Genomic DNA, 18,859 nt, shown 5'->3' with positions numbered 1-18,859 from the left:
ACGTTCAATAAGTTTCTGAGTTTTTTAAATTTGTCTCTACTCAATCTATTGGTCATAAATTTGTTATAATATCGTTTGAGGCACAATATTTGATTTCGATATCTTTGGCATCTATTCGTTCGCGAATAAAATGGTATTCTGCATTAATTATGGTTTTATTATGGAGCCTGGGTTTCCGTGTGATTTCGATAGCTCCTTGACTATTCTCGTGGATTATTGTTGGTAATTCTTGTTTGCATCCCAACTCGGTAAGTAGTCGTCGTATCCATATTACTTCCTGAGAAGCTTGACTTAGCGATATGTATTCAGCTTCGCTACTTGACCTTGCGACTATAGATTGTTTCTTGCTGGTCCAATTTATGATTGAGTTGGCTATGGTATAAAGGTATCCGGACGTTGAACGCGTAATCAGCATCTAAATAACCATGTAAAATTGTAAATTACAATCTCTATCGTTGTTATACTTCACACCATATTTCACCGTTCCTTTTATATATCTTAAGATTCGCTTCACTCCATGAAGATGAGTCTTACTTAGGTCTGACATAAACTGTGCTAATAATCCAATTGACGCTGAAATATCGGGCTTTGTTATTGTTGAGACGTGTCAAACATCCGACCATTTGCTGATAAATGAATTGATTGCGATTCTCTTCATCTTCCATTCTCTTTTGGAATCTTTTTCTGGTTTCCAATGATGTAGAAATAGGTTTGCTGTTTCCCATCCCAAATTGAATAAGGATATTTTCTAAGTATTTTTCTTGATTGATGAGTAATATCTTTGCAGCTCGATCTCCCTTGATCGACATTCCAAGGAAAAAATGAATTTCTCCCTGATTTATCATTTTAAACCTTTTGCAAACCAGTTTCTTTTCGGAGTTAGGCATGTCTACATCGTTTGATACAGGAATTATGTCATCAACATAAATTGCCGGGTCACAAAGCTGATATGACTATTTCCCTTTTTCTTAGTTTTAAATAAATACAACTGTCGGCACCACTCTTTCGATATCCTTTTGAGATAAAGAAATTATTTGGTGTTCCATTCCAGCATCTTGCGGATTGCTTTAGTCTGTACAAGTTTTTTTTCAGCTTACAGGCATAATCGGGATTGTTCGTATCCACAAGACCTTCCGGTTGAGTCATGTATATCTCATGATCTATCACTACGCTTAAAAATGCGGTCTCGAGATCCAATTGGTGTATGTCAGGGTCATGCAGATTTGCCAAGGCAAGTAAAGTTCCGATGCTTGAATACCTAACGACAGGCGAAAACACTTCTTTGTAGTCGACACCGTGTGTTTGAGAATAGCCTTGTGCCACTAGTCTGGCTTTATATTGATCAACATTTCCATTGGCGTCACGCTTTACTTTCATCACCCCTTGTGAGCGAATTATATTTCCATTCTTTCGTGGTTGCACTAATTCCCACGTTTTGTTTATTAATAAGGAATTATATTTCTTCTTCCAATGCCTCTTTCCAATTTCTTTTGTTGGGGCTTTTTATTGTTCTCGAACAGACTGATACTCATTATTTCCGTGTGTTAATGGTTCATTACCCAACATTCATCTGGACGAAATCTTACTGGTGCCTTTCTTTGTCTGACTAGACCACTATTTTTCATTTGGCGCATAAAATTTTCCTGTTTCAAATGGTGTTTGCTTCTTCAGGGCACTAGTTGCATTACGATTACGTAGACAGACGGCAGTATTTATGGCTTCTGCACACAATTGAGGTTGTAGTTTGGCATGAAAAAGCATTGAGCGACCCATTTCAAACAATGTTCGATTTAGCCTTTCTGATACTCCATTCTGCTCAGGGGTATATGGGTTAGTTAATTGATTTTGATTCCTCTCTCCACACAGAATTTACGAAATGATTCAGAAACATATTCCCCAACATTGTCAGCTCTTATCGTTCCAACTTTGGTACCCAATTCATTCTCAACCATGCACACATATTCTTTAAACTTGGAAAATATTTCTTTTTTACGTTTGATGAAATACACTTTTACATACCCGGGGAAATCATTCGTAAAGGTAACACAAACTTGCTTTCACCTATTGAGTCTATACTCATAGGACCACAAAGATCACTGTGTATTAATTGAAGTGTTTGACTTGTTTTATTGACACTCTTCTTGGGGAATGGTAAACGATGCATTTTTCTTGAGCACAAGCTTCACATTCCTTGTTCAATTTATCATCAGAGTACTTCAGGCCATTAACTACTTTTCTTTAGCCATCTTATTTAAATACGATTAAATTATGTGACCAAGTCTACAGTGCCATTCTTGCAAAGACGATGTATTAGTTTCAGCTACTTAGGCATATTCCTTTGTATTCACCACGTACAGTTTATTATCTATGATAAGTGCTATGGTTATGCTTCTTCCAACCTTTATAGTAGCACATTGTCCTTGGTCAAATGATACTTTAGCTCCAAGAAAAGTTAATTCAGGTACTGCTAATAAATTCTTTAAAATATCTCGAACATAAAGTACATTATTTAATGCGAGTTGTACAACATTAAATTCATCATAACATGGAATTTTAACTTTTCTTTCACCATATGCATCAATGGTACTTTTTCCACCAAAGTATATTTTGGATGGCTTCCTGTACTCAGTGTAATCGTACATCAAATCTTGTTGAAATGTCATATGTATTGTTGCTCCATTATCAATGAACCAGTTAACATCTAGATAATTTGAAGAACTTGAGCAGGAATTAAGGGCAATTTCATGTTCTGTTTTCCCTTTATTTGCGTCAACAATCTTCGATTGATCGGTTTTACGATAGAGTGGACAATTCTTAGCTTTGTGACAAACTTTTTGAAATTCAAAGCATGTTGGCCACTGACTTGATCCAGATCCTTGATATAGATTTGCTCTGAGGTATGAATTCCCAAGGAACTTTTCCTTTTTATAATCGCTGTGACCATGTCAATTTCTTCCTTGAAATGACCAATTGCTTTTTTTTTGAGAACAGGGCTTCATTTCCACCATGTTTTTCATATTTCCGCTCTTTGTCTTCCCATTTTTTGTATTCTTCTATAAGTAGGCCTTTTATGTTTTCCCATTTCAGTTAATTCCTCCGTTCGAACAATATCAGTTTCTTATTATATTTCCAGGACTGGTAGCCTTTTCCATTCAAATGCTCGATTTTCGTTACCATTTTCGCCATGCTTTATAATCGTGTTGCTAACGCACACCCTCTTATTAAAGAAGCAAATAAAATCAAAGAAGATATTAGTTATGACGTAGATTTTCGATTGACATTCGAAAAATAGCTTCTTCGGCGCTCCTGGGCACATAACCAGATAAAACGGCTATAACGCTAACAAAGAGACTTTTACATCAATGCTAACAGAACACATGTAATATGAAAAAAATTCGGAAGTATATATTACATAGGTCAAATGATAATATAATTACGTAATCATTATAGTAGTCTAATACTTTCAGCACACACTACGACGCACAGAACAACAAAATATTCACAAAAACAAGTTTTTCTGAAATTTTTGTTGATACTAATAATTAAAATTTATGTATGCAATTTCTAAAGATCTAGGATCCGAAAAAATACAAATTGCTTATAAACACGCGAGAAACACGAGTGATGACGAATGATGACGACAGATATTTTTTGGCCTCAATTTTTGGCTTCAGTTATCATTCCAGTTATTTAAATATTGAGTTCAATGAATAAGACTGAAGAGAGCGTGTCATCCAAATTACGATAAATTATTAGCGCACGGTCTGTGTCAAAAACATGGCGGATTTGGCAATATGTGGGTCAAAATCAGCGGAAAGACGCGGGATCATAAATAAAAATTTTTTCGCCAAGCAGGATACTATTATTCCAGTGTACAATGCTCTATATATGAATGACTTAATCAGTGTTTATCCCCGCTCATCTAAAACTGCAAAATTTCGCAAGAAACATCATAACTAATCGCCAATTAAATAAAGCCCCATATCTAGAAAAATTCAATTAACTCGCCTCAAATAATTCTTGTCCACGACAAATTCCATCCACATACTTTGTCTTCACAAGACTTTTTTTGTTTGATCCTGTGCTTGCTTCAACATTGCCGTCAGTTCCTGTTCTTGCTTCAACATTGCCCCCAGTTCTTGTGCTAGCTTTAGCATTGCCGCGAGTTCCTTTGCTTGCTTCAACATTGCCGCCAGTTACTGTGCTTGCTTCAACATTGCCGTCAGTTACTGTGTTTGCTTCAACATGTTCTTTAAAAAACAGTTTGAGCTTATTTATCTACTAGAGTACAGAATAGAGTTTTGTCATTTGCATTATTTCTTGCTTTTTTAAAGGAAACTTTTTTTGACTTTTCAATGTTTTTGTTCAATTTTTTGCTTCTTATTTCTTTTCATGAGATGGAGAAGCCTTTCAGCTTCTAGGATAAAAGTATACGAATTGTGTTTTATTCAATTGGTTTTATTGCCCCCCTATGACATTTCTACATTCACTTCATCATTCTTGTTTGAACACAACACCAGATGTGGATACTCATGCACAAAATCCACTGGCAACTGCTTATGAAATTTATTATTGAGGTGAAAACTTTGCTAATCATTCAAATTTTGCACTTACGTTGCAAATATAGGAAAGACAAAGCAAAGAGAAGAGAAGGGAAGAAGCATTAAAAACACAATTTAATTATAAACACCACTGTAAGTGTTTTGATGATTATTTGCATTTTGCCCAATTCATATATCAATACAACAGAATAAAAATGTGCTACAACTTTACAAGTATTTGATGCAGTTCCTCTTCAGAACAACACAAAAGGGGTTACTTAGTGATTTGTATACAATATTACTTGTTTTCAGTAATCAAACTTATGCAAACTTGAGTCTTTTTGAAATTCAATATGAAATTCAATTACAAAACAGAAAATCATATACATTAAGTCAAGCCGTAAATATCCAAAGATTTATTATTCATCTTTATAAAGAAACAAGTACAAATTCTACAATTGCAAAGAAAAAGGCCAATGCCTATTGCATGAACTTGGAGATAAGCAACGATACACTTTCTATATAGACTAAAGAGTTTAATCAAGCAAACTAGTTTGACACTGCAAATACAAGCATAATTTTTCCTCGCTCTTTCTTCGGGAGGGAGGAGTGAAAAATTGTGAAATTTTCGGTAAATCTCAGCGGCAGAGAACGAAATCATCCATGTTTTTTAAAACATTCGATGTCCGAAGCCGCGTTTGAGATAACCACTCCAGTTATTATAGAACTCAATGCTATAAACCTGTACATCAATACTATAAAAGTGGATAGTCCAATATGGCCACCTCTGGCTTCAGAGAGGTCAAAGTCATTGAACTAAAATACATGGAACGCTACCTGTAATAGAAAAGCCTAATAATTTCTTGAAGCCAAATCTTACACCCAGACACGCAAGATTACACCTTGACACGCGTGTGTAGTCAATTAATTTTCATTCCGCGAGAGAATCTCGAAACACAAAACACCCGTGTCTGGGTGTAATCTCACGTGTCTGGGTGTAAGATTTGGCTTCAATTATTTGCTTTAGTTAGCGTTCCATGTATTTTAGTTCAATGGTCAAAGTTGGGTTATCCAGTTTAATACATATCATTGGCTCTAACAGTCAAATAGTATTTTTGTTATATCATCACAGAATAAATAACCTAACAAAAGGCCCACTCGCGTCGGAGCCTTTGATGTTCGTGTCCCCCACTTTTCTGAATCCAAATTCTGAACGGCCGCGCCCTTCAGCAAAATACTTCAGCAAGATTGTAATTGTAATTACAGGAGAATTTAAAAAATATATTCTTTTTTATGAAGTAAACCGAATTTATCGTGAAAATTTTACTGTCAAATTGTGTTAGACAGAAAGTACACTTCAGAAAATCGAATAAAGTTGGAATTATTTCACGAGAAATTTCTCGAAAATTTCTTCAAAGTCTGAAGTTCTTACTGACATTTCTCAGGACAGATGACAGAGGATGGTACAAATATTAAAAAAAAACCAATAAAAATCAGTTTCTACTACGAATACTTCTGGATGAACGACGGGTTAGATTTGCTTGGTTTTACATATTATTACATATGTTTCATTGTAACCTAATTGCGAGACGATTTGTTGATTGAAACCATTCACGATTAGCAAGATGTGGTCGATGCACATTTTACAAATTATTCGATAGGCCATAAAACATGATTATGAGTGAAACGGAACTGGAATCCTTAGGAGTTTCTTGAAAATGTTTGTACCGACATTTTAAATGATGTTCTCCAAATAGCAGAAGTTTGGGCATTCAAGCCACCAAAATTGATTCCTTAATGTGCTTTAATGGAACAAAATATCTTTCCACAAGATGATAATGCTTGCTTGCAGCTGGTGTAGCTATGAATCTTAAATGACTTTTTAAGCAAGTATAGCCAAGAAACATAAGCACCGCATTGTCTTGTATATTATTTGACTGATATTTTTTCTCTGTAGTCTGGTGTTAACTGATAAAGTCTTCACATTTTGCCCAAATTTACAAATTGTTGTAATGACATTTAGAACATTTGTTCATAAGGTCCTGAGTCCTGACAATGCAATTTAGTACCCATTCTTTCATTCTGAAACAATGCTGGATTTATGAAAAACAAGTTGCAGTTATTGTTTCCCATTGTTTTTTCATAATATATTTATTATGCTCCTAAAAAGTTGCAAGTTATCTTGTTTGGTGTTTTGGAAAACAAGAAAACTCAAATCTGATCTTGTTAGCTTGCAGTGAGAACAGTTTACTACTGAACAGTGCGTTCTTGACCCACCTTGAAACTTTAATTATTTCTTTGTGGCCATTTGTAGCTTTGAGATGTTTATATTCAAAAATAAGTTGGTGTTCAAATTTGTTTTTAGTTAACAATTTTTCTGCCTATATCTCAGTGACTACAAGCACTTTTAAAAAAACATTTGCAACTTGCTTTCTCAGCAATTAGTGTCAAGGACAGGAATCAACATTGTTGTGTGGTTGATGAAATGGGATTTCTGGTTTCAGTGCTTTTACATGAAACTTAATATTTTAAAAGTAAAGAAAATATTGATATTTATTTCAACGATATCAAAATAACTTCTGTTAATTAAACATTTGTCATAAAATCAAGTGAATTTTAAACAACATTTTTAAATCGTCTTTTCAAATGAAATTGCAGATATGCAACACCGTGATTTATTCAATACAAATATAAAAATATCGTTAATTCATAGATACAGAAAATAACGCAAGAATGCTTAGCCTATGTAATTACTCTTTCCAAGTCTCCAGACTTCAAGATGAAACAGTCAAAGCAAATGCAGTATGTGCTGCATTCAAGTATTTCGAAATGAATTCTTTCCTTATACTGCGGATCTTGTTATGTTTTACTTATCATAAGAATAGCTGATTTGCAATAAGTATGGTAAAACTGCAAAAAAATGGCGTGCAAATGTAAAATGAAGTACCAGTACACGATGGACACTAAGGCCATATTCTAAGATTAATTTAATAAAATCTCGTTAAAATATTATTTAGCTATTTTTTGTACTACAAACGTTTTGTACCTTATTTCCTTTCAAGATGACCTCTTCTGGTAAAATTTTTCGGCAAACGTTCGCTTTGAATGTGAATTACTAACCAAAAAAAACATACTCTTGCTATACAACTATACTTATTTTGTGAAAGTATGTTGCTGGAGTCAAGAGGAAGTCCCACTACATGTAATGGAAAAATGCGCCAAAATTTTGGCTGAGTGGGCCTTTGTTACGTTATCTATTCTGTGATATCATGTCACTATGGAAAGCCATAGATATACTTAGGTCATGCAAATTTATTTTAATGGGTGCTTTGAGCATTATATGCGGTGTTTTGACAACTATACGCGGTGCTTACTGCTTTGGCCATTATATTCGGTGAGCCACAAGGGCGGATCTAGGATTTTTAAAAACATCAGTAATAAAACGTCGGAGGCGCTCCGCACCTGGGGGGATCTGATTCATTTTCCCCTGAGAAATTTTGAATTTCAGAGCCTTGAAAATGCCATTTTCAGCGTTTTAGAGCAACACAAAATGTATTTTGTGGGCATCGTTTATGCGTACAAACAGCACATTTTGCTTACGTTTTTTTTAAAAAAAAATGAATTGAACAATACTTGAATCTTTTTCCAAATATTTAGGCTCATTATCATATAGTCTTTAAAAATTTCTACCAAGTTGTCAGGCATAGACCCCCCTAGAGACCCCCATTCAAACCTCTATGTAATGAGTTAAGTTAGAAATTTGGTACTACAAGTGACAGTTCATAGATATAGAAAAGTTCAGACTTCAAACCATGCCAGTTTATTGTAACCCTTTACCAATCTCCACATCAGTGCCAGCAAATTCACCTTTTGAGAAAAAAAACTCAAAATTTTTTCTGCCAAAGATTAAGCAAAAATTATCAGAGTGAAAATTTGCATTTTAAGGACAGCTTAATGCCATAAATGTTTATTAGGCATTTCACTACACTATTATCTTCTGTGAGTATATGCAATGTGAGCTATATAGCGATTACTAGTAGCATTGTATTTGCAAATAGAAACAGAATGTAACCAACATGTCTTTAATTATACAATTACATGAATGTAAAAATTGGTTCATGTGTCATGCTCGCTGGTTATGATAAATATCTTTTCATATGATCAAAGCTTGTTTAAATGTAAATCTGAAATAATTTAGTTTAGAAATTATAATGATCATCAGAAAAATTGCCTAGTGATCATGAAAAATACTTTGCTGTTTTGCCAAATTTCAAGGTTTATCTGCATACATAGAAAGACATTTTTACTTTATAGAAAATGCTTTTCATACATCAATAGCCCTTTGGAATTTATGGCAAACAATCTGGCATGAGCCGTAGATTAACACACCTTTACATCTCTACATGAGGTGTTCAGTTAGAAAAGGGGACAATATGTGACATGGGACAACATTTCATGTATGTGAAATACTCAGGTTTATTACCATTCCAATCAAATTGTCAAAACAAAAACCTTCATGGATCAGAAGACGCAAAATCACAGGTTATAGTAAACAGCTTCTCATGTAATCAATGTTAGTTTTCTCAAATCTTAAACAGTATTTAATGTAACTGTCCAATGATTGAATGATCAATGATCATAAACTGAAAAGCCCCAAACATTTGTTTATGATAAAGTAAATAATTAAAAACCTTGTTAGGATTAATATATTATGTATATTCTCTGATGATGGCTTTGGAATAAAGTAGAAACAAGGTGCCATCCAGTAAACTGCTATAGTGGCGAGAATGTCGCGTCCAAACGCAGTTTAAAAGAGATTTGACTCGTCTCCAATCCCTGTGGGCTTGGTAGCTCAACAGGTAGAGCGGCGGACTAGTATCCCGAAGGTGCGAGTTCAAATCTCGTCCAAGTCACATGTTTTTCATGTGCATTTTAAAAGCCATGTTAGGATTAATATATTAAGGAAATAATAGTATGGCGTCTTATGGCTACAGATTTTTTGTCCATTGAAATACATTTGCAGGAATGTAGGATTTCGCTGGAACGTAGGATTTCGTAGGAATGGCCAGGATTCCTCAAGCAATAAAGAAATCATAGCTCAAAGTCCTACGGAAACAACAATTTTAGAAGCATCAATCTGCTTACCATACGCCATATTGACATAAATCGCATCACACACTCGCATAAATTAACTTTGATATATTACATTCATGCATACACTTCACTTTTCCTTTACTTCCGATTTTGGATGTAAATTTCTGCTGATAAAACTGATTTGACATACTCACGTGCTTAAACATTACTGGAAAATAATTCTTTTAGCGAAAAATGGAGGAAATATTGCAGTCATTGCAAATGGGAAATTTAGTAAGTCGTTTCCAAGAACAAAGAATGGCACCACCGGCTGTTATGGCTTTGTCCGATTCAGAATGGTCTCGTCTTGGAGTTACCACAATTGGAGAGCGAATTCGCATTCGTGATGCGTCTAAAAAGAAATTAGATGAAACCGAACCTTCCACAAGCTGAACAAACGACATCCTTCAAGAGCGACTATCGCTCTTTAACCCACGAAGGTCTAATAGTCGCAATAGCACACGTGCTGCATCTAGAAACGCGACTGGGAATATTCGTAAGCGTTCATTATCGAAAAGCCATCCATGGACACCGACTTTTGTCTGCTTGGTTGAGCATCTAGCTCGCAAAGCACCATCGTGGCTGGACAAGGAGATCCTTTTTAAGGCTGGGTTAGGAGTAAAAAAGATAAAACTCGATATGGAAGATGATGAAGAAAATGTTGTCAGTAAAATAACATCAAATTCCCTGGACGACAATAGAAGTCATTTAGGTTTTTCCTCAACTTAAGACATGTGGTGGCTTTGAAATGATGCGCTGTGCCCCCAACTGTCGTGATTTTACCGTGCTCCATTGCTCATGTAACGCAAAAGACCTTCGTGCAAATTTGGGTGGCGGTCAAAGTAAGATATATTTACGACCAATTCAAATGTCTTAGTCCAAAAAGGCATCGGTCCAGCAAAGCCAGTCTGAAGTGAAGGATAGATGAAAAATGTGCAACCTGAAGATTCTTGTTCGTCGGCTTCGAGGCCATTTATGGTCATGTATGGAAAGACTGGACACTAGTGATGAAGATGGCGAAGACACGGAACCTGGTCAGTTTGCTCAGGAGGAAAGTCGAATTTATATCTGGTCAAATACCATCCTCTTGCAACTCCTTAATGTCACTTCCTGCATTATCTGAAGCATCTTTGTCACACAAAATCAAGAGACAATAGCAAGTGTACTAACCACCTACAAATGTCTAGGTCGTAGACCTCACAGTAAAAAAGAATCAGAGATCGCTCACATGGAAATGATTGTGGACGACATTGTCGATGATACAGTAGCCTATTGTGAGCAATATAATGTATTGAGTTCTGTTAAAATATAGCGCTGTTTCCAAAGAATTTTTGGAGTTTTCTTCAACCATGTCATACTGAAACTTTGACGATCAGGAAGTTGACAAGCTTGCTAAGAGCAAATTTTAGTGATCATGAGCTCAAATAAAAGAAATCAAATATATCAAGAGTTCATGAAATATATTAGAAAGTGGCAAGTAAAGTAAAGAGAAAGTCACTTTTGATGGTTTTAAATTACCTCACAATTACATACTGATACTTATGTCATTCTGATATTCAATTGAGATAGAAGAAATTTAGGTTTGTGTGACATTTTAACTTTAGGTGGAAGACGGGGAGATATCACATTGCAGCACATATTGATGTTTGTGACATGTGCAGATGAGGAGCACAACTGGGTTTTACTATACCACCAATAACATTTGTTCCTGCACAAGAAGATGGCAAGTTTGTTCCAAAGCTAATACATTTATTTGTTCGCTTGGCGTTCCACATGCCACAACCTAATTCCTCTAGGTATAATGCTCAAGCTTACCCTATAATGCTCAACGTACCCTTTGAAATAAATTTGCACGAACTAAGACAGCTATGGCTTTCCATCTCATTTGTTACGCTATTTTAATTTGATGCTTTGAGTATTTCATAGCGAACGGTCATGCGTTTCGACGGTCTTTCTTATATTTCGCTACTTCGCTGAATATAAATATAAATATAAATATTGGCAGATTTTTATGCTGATCTTGCCAAGCAAATACACGAGCGAGATGAGATTACGCTTGAGCAACTATTGGGCGCCATTAGTAGCTCCTCAGACAGTATTTGCAGAATTTATTGCGTGGAAATATTTGCATTGCTATGGCTGTTAGAAATCGAAAGGCTAAGTCATGCATACCTTTGACGTAATTATGGATTTTATATAATCCGAGATAAAATCTACCTCATATTTCGCTAACATTATCAGATAAATCCCAGAGGAAAGTTATGCATTGTTGCTTGTGTTGTGATCTCTGAAACTAAAAGCACTAGACAAAATCTGCACGCTAAAAGTTTACAGCTAAACGCGTGTCAGGTTACATTACAGGTTACTTGTGTTGGGTAGATCTTATCATCATTTAACTTGCTTATTTCTTTGTTTCAAGACATACATATTTTAAACTTTGTCTTTATGAATGTGTAGTTAGGTAAATGCTGTCCCTGATACTTGATTGTTAATTCGGCTATTAACTACCGTATTGAATAATTTAATTCAATTCCTGCTTATAATTGTGAGCAGTAATGCAGTATAACATATTTACTCGATGTTTTTATATTGACTATTTCTACATCCTCTGTGTGAAATGTGAGATTTTATTGTTTGTTAGCTACTTTATTGCTTAATAAAACTAAATAGAATTATAAGATGATTATATTATAAATATATTAAATAATGCCATATATAGAACATTTTGAAAGAACATTAAAGGCTGTCCATGTTCGATAATGTTTTAAAACTTGGGGCATTGTACTAGGCATGCTAATGAGCCCTGATATTGGGATAAACAGTCTGTCAACTTCTTATGAAAGGGAATTCATCTTAGCTATTGTAAGTTTATAATCGAAAAAGCCTTATACTCGCTACCTGTGATGCAATATATGATTTCATCGATGACGTCATACTTGATGCTCAATATGACGTCATAAATTTTTGACAAACGTACGAATATTTCTAGACCCACCCCTGCCAGATCGACGTCTTGGGTTTTGTACAAATTGAAGCATTTGCCTCACGTTTCTCATCAAGATATATTCGCATTGGAGACTGTTATCAGGTAGAGATTTTCAATTGTTCATCTAGATATACATAACATGGCCCGTAAATTTGCTCACACCTAGTGGAACAAAAATATTTAGGTTTGTAAGAAAATGTTTCTCCTCCATTTTCCTATTTTGTTCATTAAGTAGTTCTTGAAGCAGACATTGCTCGAAGCCAGCTATATAGACAGATAAGAATGAAGAAGACCTCGAAGGCAAAGAGATTATCAAAAAATTGATGTTCAGGGCAAGCATTAATTTTCAAGGATAAGGGGTTATGTCTTATGTCTGTTTTGTATTATGTCTTAAAGGGGGTATTCTTCGGACAAGACTCATCAAATATTTCTACATGGTTAATTAAATGGAATTTTGAAGAACACAATCCCTCTGAAAATCAGATTAAAACCAAGCAGCGAATAATCAAATGCATCTAATCTGGCTTTAATAACAAATATCTTTACTAGCATCGTCAAATATTGTCCAGACCATGCTGTGCTAGAGCGTGCATGGTTAGGTGACCAGTTGAAAGTTTTTTGTTTCAGCCTAGTTCAGAAACATTTCATAAATAACTCTCAGAAGTTAGTTAATCTCAGCGTCGAAATATCGGAATCGCCGATGAAATCAGATTGTGAAAAAGTTTACGAGTTAAGCAAATTTGCAAAGGCAAATTATTACTTTGAACGAGTGAATGATACTTTCAAAAATTAGCTGTTATAAAGTTCTTTGGATAAACAATTTGTCTAATCACTTTCTCTCAACAATTTAGGTTTTTTAATTGCATGTACACTGATTTAAATATTTCTCGCTGCATGACTTCATTCGCATTCGCACAGGTGGCACTTTAGTCACGTGTCATAAAAGTAACAAGCATATTTAATAATTGCACTTTAAAATGAAATTTCTCGAACCATTTTTCATGTTTTTCTTTGGCTTATAGACGTCTTTTCTCTAGTACTTTTTTAAACTTTCTTTAATTTGGCACCGTCCAATATTGGAGCTTCTATTTACAAGACATACAAAGTGAAAGTGATGTGTTATAATAATTTGATTGCTAATATCTGAAATTACTAAACAAATATATTTTTGCAAATGAATCATTTTAAATTCAGTATACATACATTTGGATATGAGGCATTGAGTTCTGTAAGCGATAATTCAGCTGCAGCATAATTAAACACCCTCTCCCCACCCACTAAGAGTTCTACTTTCGGCCCTGTATACAGTGGTCCATGCTACAATATCTGAGAAAACATGATACAATCATTGACTTCTGTAAGGGATATTTCAGCAGCAGCAATGTCAAACATCCCCTCCCTCTCACACTAAAAATTTTAGTTTCGGCCCTCTATATAATTGTTTGTGCTACAATATCAGAGAAAACATGATACACCCAATAAGTTTTGTAAGCGATAATTCAGCAGCATCATTATTAAACATCCTCTCCCTCACCCCACTAAAAGTTACAGTTTGGCCTTCTATACAGTGGTCAGTGCTACAATATCTGAGAAAACATGATATAGCCATTGAGTTCTGGAAGCGATGTTTCAGCAGCAGCGTTATTAAACACACGACCCCCCACCCTTTTAAACGTTATTATTTTGGCCTTCTATACAGTGGTCAGGGCTATAATATCTGAGAAAATATGATACAGCCATTAAGTTCTGTAAGCGATATTTCAGCAGCAGCGTTATTAAACATCCCCTCCCGCACCACACTAAAAATTACAGTTTTGACCTTTTGTACAGTGGTCAGTGCTACAATATCTGAGAAAACATGATTCAGCCATTGAGTTCTGAAAGCGATGTTTCAGCTGCAGCGTTATTAAACACCCCCTACCCCACCGACTAAGAGTTCTAGTTTCGGACCTCTATATAGTGGTTTGTGTTACAATATATGAGAAAACTTGATATAGCCATTGCTTTCTGTAAACGACATTTCAGGAGCAGTGTTATTCTTGCTCAATTGGGTGTCTTAAGTCGTAAGTGGCTTGGTCTGATTGATGTGCACTTTTTAATGGAAGTCATCTAGCCAGTTCACAATCATCAAGGGCTCATTTTTACAATCTTAAAATTTTTTACAATATATATTTATGGTAGTAATGAATATTTTTTCTCATAATATTTTTTCTCTTCGAATTTAAGTAAATAAAGACTGATAAGCAAAGAAGTGATGTCAATATCACGTAAAAATATTATGTAATCAAATTGCTGTTGTACAACGATCACATAATTAAGTGTAATAAAAAATGAGAAAATTCAAGCTAGTATGCTTACCTTTTAATTCATTATTTGACCTGAGAGCTGCATGAATCCGAACAGGGAGACTGGGGAATGTTTCAACAAAATACGTCCTGTAATCGCCAATCTTATAAAATGGTTCTGGTTGTGGTAGAGGTCGTGGTCCATCGTTCCGATGCTGGCCAATATCTTGAATGAGCCTTAAGCATTCTGTCCATGACGATCCATACTTTCTTCCATTTACCAAATATTCATAAACATCGTTATCCATTTGACTTTTCCAATTTGAAGATTCAATATTAATTTGTTGCACGAGACTAGAGTGGGGATAATTTCTTCTAATTGACAGTAAGTCACCAACTTTACATAAAAAGTGAAATATGTCGTCATCCGACAGAAGAAATGGATGTTTCAAGGCTTCTTTGGCAGATGGTCTTTCTTCTGGTTGTAGTTTTAACATCCACGACAGAAGGTCTTTTAATGTTTCATCTTTGATTTCGTCTAAACCAACAGGTTTCCCATTCAACATGTTGTCCAGTCTAAGCCGTTTAGTTCCAAAAGGATGTTTCCCTTTTGTTGCAACATAATAAGCCACCATTCCTGCATTCTAAGATAATGAAAAATGTAACATTAACAGAAAAATTAAACTCTCACAAAACTAAATTTCGCTGTGAGCATTGTAAATGTCAACATTCTTACACTTACATATACATCAGACTCTTTTTTGTAACGTGCTTTATTTAAATCTTCATTACGTGCTTCATTTGAATCTTCGTCGTCACGATATGATTCAGGAGCAATCCAATATTCAGTTCCCCTGTTAAACTTGCTTTTGTATGTTGTAGATCCATTCTTCAACATTCGACTAATTCCAAAGTCAGCTATCAGAAATTTGCCGTCTACGTCACGGAGAACATTGCAAGGTTTCAAATCCCGATGAATAATAGGATTTGAGCCACTATGAAGATCATTTAATCCATTCAAAATATTTCTAAGAATATCGGGAAGAGCTTTTTGAAGATCATGTATAGTAGTATTACATTTTTTCACAAACTTCTCCAGTGATTCCTCACATAAGTCTAAGATCAAGTAAACATACTCTGTTCCAGTATCTTCCTCTAAGAAGTAATAATTCACAACATATTTCGACTTTTTTGCATTGAATTCATTTAAAATTTTCTTTTCATGCTGTGCAGGCTGGAAGTAGTTATCTCTACGTATTTGTTTCACTGCTTTACCGTAGCCATCATTTGTCAGTCCAAGATAAACACGGGTTTCATTATTTCCTTCGCCGAGCATAAACTTCTTCGAGAAAATTACACGAACATTGCCCACATATTTAATATCTGCTCCGGGATTTCTGCCACACAATTCTAACAACAGACTTTTATGCTCAACTGAATGACCAAGATATTCCCACTTTTGCGAATGCCATTCTTCAAATGACACAAAAGTATTACATTCAGAGGTGAGTGCAACAAAACTAATCAAATTCATAAGAATATGTAGCTCAAATTTACTCAAATACACTTAAAATTTGGATAACGACATTAAATTTTTGTAAAATCTAAGCACCAATCATCAAAATTGTCAAAAATTAATCAATTATGCAAACATATATCTATTAAGATTAAAGGCAAGCGATACAGAAAAATGTAGTTTTTAATTTAATATAGCACTTTTGTTTAAACAACGCAGTGCTAACAAAATGAATTTTTGTGTAGAAAAATTGAAGTTTTCGAAGCATGTAGCTATTTCTTATGCTTAAGTTTATATTTTATAGTGGAAGATAAAACAAAATGGCTTTGTTTCAACAAAATATTTTTTCACTCTTTTTCCTTTTAGACAAAGTTTCTAATCTTTACTACTAAACTTTTCATGAACTGACAGATTAAAGAGTCTTTACTTGCTCAACCTCCATGCAGTGTCATCTGTCTTATTCCCATTACCACTATCTTAAAACCATACAACAATGTAGGATTTGTACTGTCCTGTAATCCTCTCTTTTCATATTAGTTGAAATTATTTTGCCATTTAACACAAAGAACTCATTTCTACAACCCATCCACATACACTCTACATCAATCTGAACTTCTACTTCGTCTAACCACATTACTCTTTCCTCTACATTCTAGAGCATGATTCCTCTTCTACACTAACCCAAACCGTATGAATAGATAGTGTTAGTATGAAAATATCTAAAAATGAGCACTTTCCTAACTAAAGCTAAGACTTCGTCATTCATGATGATAGACAAGTAGAGGTTTCCCTTTTCTTCTTTCGATGTATTCATACACCTCCTGTTCTTTGGTTTTTCTCTACGCTTCTTACTGTGTACATAACTGATAATTGCCTTCACCCTATCTACGTAGGCCTTGTTTACATGAGACCGGAACAAAGTCAAACCGGAATGAAAATCAGAATTTATTCCATGTTTACATGGGACCGGCAGGAAACACGAAAAATCCTCATTTGCAGAATGCCTCGTTTGCAGGCTAATTTTACGCTTATGTATTTTTGGAAATATTGTTATGTGAGCAAAGGAAGTAATACACCATATGATTTTTTATTATTTGTTAACATTTTAAATAATATAGTGAGCATTGATTGGGCAAACATTTGATGTATGTTGAATTATAACTTTGCGATGTTTTATGGAATTTTGTGAAGCTTTACTTTAATACTTTTGAGCATTTCTCTAGTAATTTCATTAAAAGCACTATTGCCAATACACATTTAATATAAACGACAACAGAAATAGACATGTTTCGACATCTCATGATGCCATCTTCAGTATGAGTGAAATAATAGGTGATACAGGGTTTATATAAAAGTAATATAATACATAAATTACAACAATAAAAGGAAATAAGATAAATTAATGGGAGCGTCCGAGCGTATTATAAACTAAATATTGTATTGAATTTAAAACTTGAACATTGAGGTCAGGGTTAGTTTTGTTAATGTGGGTGTTCTTTGATTTTAAGAATGAATGAGGTGTCGGCAGTGTCGATGATTTTGAAACAAAGGGTGAATAGTTGGTTTTGCATGAGTGAGATTTAAGAAGGTGTCGGTAGATATAAGAGTTTGTCTGTTGTGGTATGTTCCTGATTCTGGTGGATAAATGGCGCGAAGTTTCGCCAATGTATCAGGGAACATCCCGCGCAATTGAATTCATATACCACCATAGATTTAATTGAATCAGGGATTGGGTCTTTAAATGAAAAAGGTTTTGATTTTGAATGATGTGAAAATTAGTCGAATGTCAATATCTGTACAGAAGCGTTTCATAATGTTTGTAAGTCTGCGTTGTGTGTGTCGTGAGTAATGTCCGATGTATGGTAGTTTAAAGTATAGAGTTGTTATTTTGGAATTTTCATTTGTGTTGGTTGTGATCGTCGTGTCAGGAGTTTCAGTGTCTAGGTTGAGGTTGTTGCTAGGTTTGTTGTCGAGATATCGTTTTACGGTTCTATTAATAAAGTGAAGTGGGAAAGAGTTTCGTAAAAGAGTGGATGTGATGTTTTTTATGTCTCGTTGAAAGCCATTGTTCGTATTGTTAAGTTTGTATGCTCTGTCGATTAGTGTGCGTATAAGTCTGGTTTTGTATGAAATTGGTGTGAAACTAAAATAGTTCGTTAGAAGTCCTGTGTTTGTTGGTTTGTGGTATGTAGATGTTGTACAGCTGTCGTGAGATTTTGTTAGTAAAATGTCAAGACATGGCAGATGATCTTGTTGTTCAGTTTCAAAAGAAAAACTAATGTTTGCGTGCTGTGTGTTAATGTAATTATACAACTTCATGGCCTCAGTTTCGTTAATAAAAACACAAAAAATATCGTCAACGTATCTGCGGTAAAATAGTGTCGTGGTAGTTGTTTAG

At 34.8% G+C, this 18,859-nt stretch overlaps 1 protein-coding gene, 1 long non-coding RNA gene and 1 other non-coding gene across 3 annotated transcripts in view; 2 read left to right on the top strand and 1 right to left on the bottom strand.

The window, feature by feature from the left end:
* Window positions 1-18,859, bottom strand: part of LOC124455094 — a 36,114-nt gene that overhangs the window by 9,342 nt on the left and 7,913 nt on the right. The window contains exons 2-4 of the mRNA XM_047005835.1: window positions 15,688-16,418; window positions 15,019-15,589; window positions 4,009-4,250 (exon numbers count right to left, since the gene is read on the bottom strand). Of these exons, the coding sequence (XP_046861791.1) occupies window positions 4,009-4,250; window positions 15,019-15,589; window positions 15,688-16,418 (1,544 nt within the window). The remainder of the gene's footprint in view (window positions 1-4,008; window positions 4,251-15,018; window positions 15,590-15,687; window positions 16,419-18,859) is intronic.
* On the top strand, window positions 9,383-9,454 carry Trnat-agu. The gene has a single exon. It is a non-coding gene; the product is annotated as a tRNA-Thr (tRNA).
* On the top strand, window positions 12,668-13,127 carry LOC124455098. Its single transcript, XR_006951708.1, has 2 exons — window positions 12,668-12,762; window positions 12,896-13,127. It is a non-coding gene; the product is annotated as an uncharacterized LOC124455098 (long non-coding RNA).

The sequence above is a fragment of the Xenia sp. Carnegie-2017 genome, unplaced genomic scaffold (assembly GCF_021976095.1).
Source record: "Xenia sp. Carnegie-2017 unplaced genomic scaffold, XeniaSp_v1 HiC_scaffold_3, whole genome shotgun sequence".
NCBI classification, from domain to species: Eukaryota; Metazoa; Cnidaria; class Anthozoa; order Malacalcyonacea; family Xeniidae; genus Xenia; species Xenia sp. Carnegie-2017.
The sequence above is the reverse complement of the archived record's forward strand: the minus strand, read 5'-3'. Positions and strand labels throughout refer to the sequence as shown.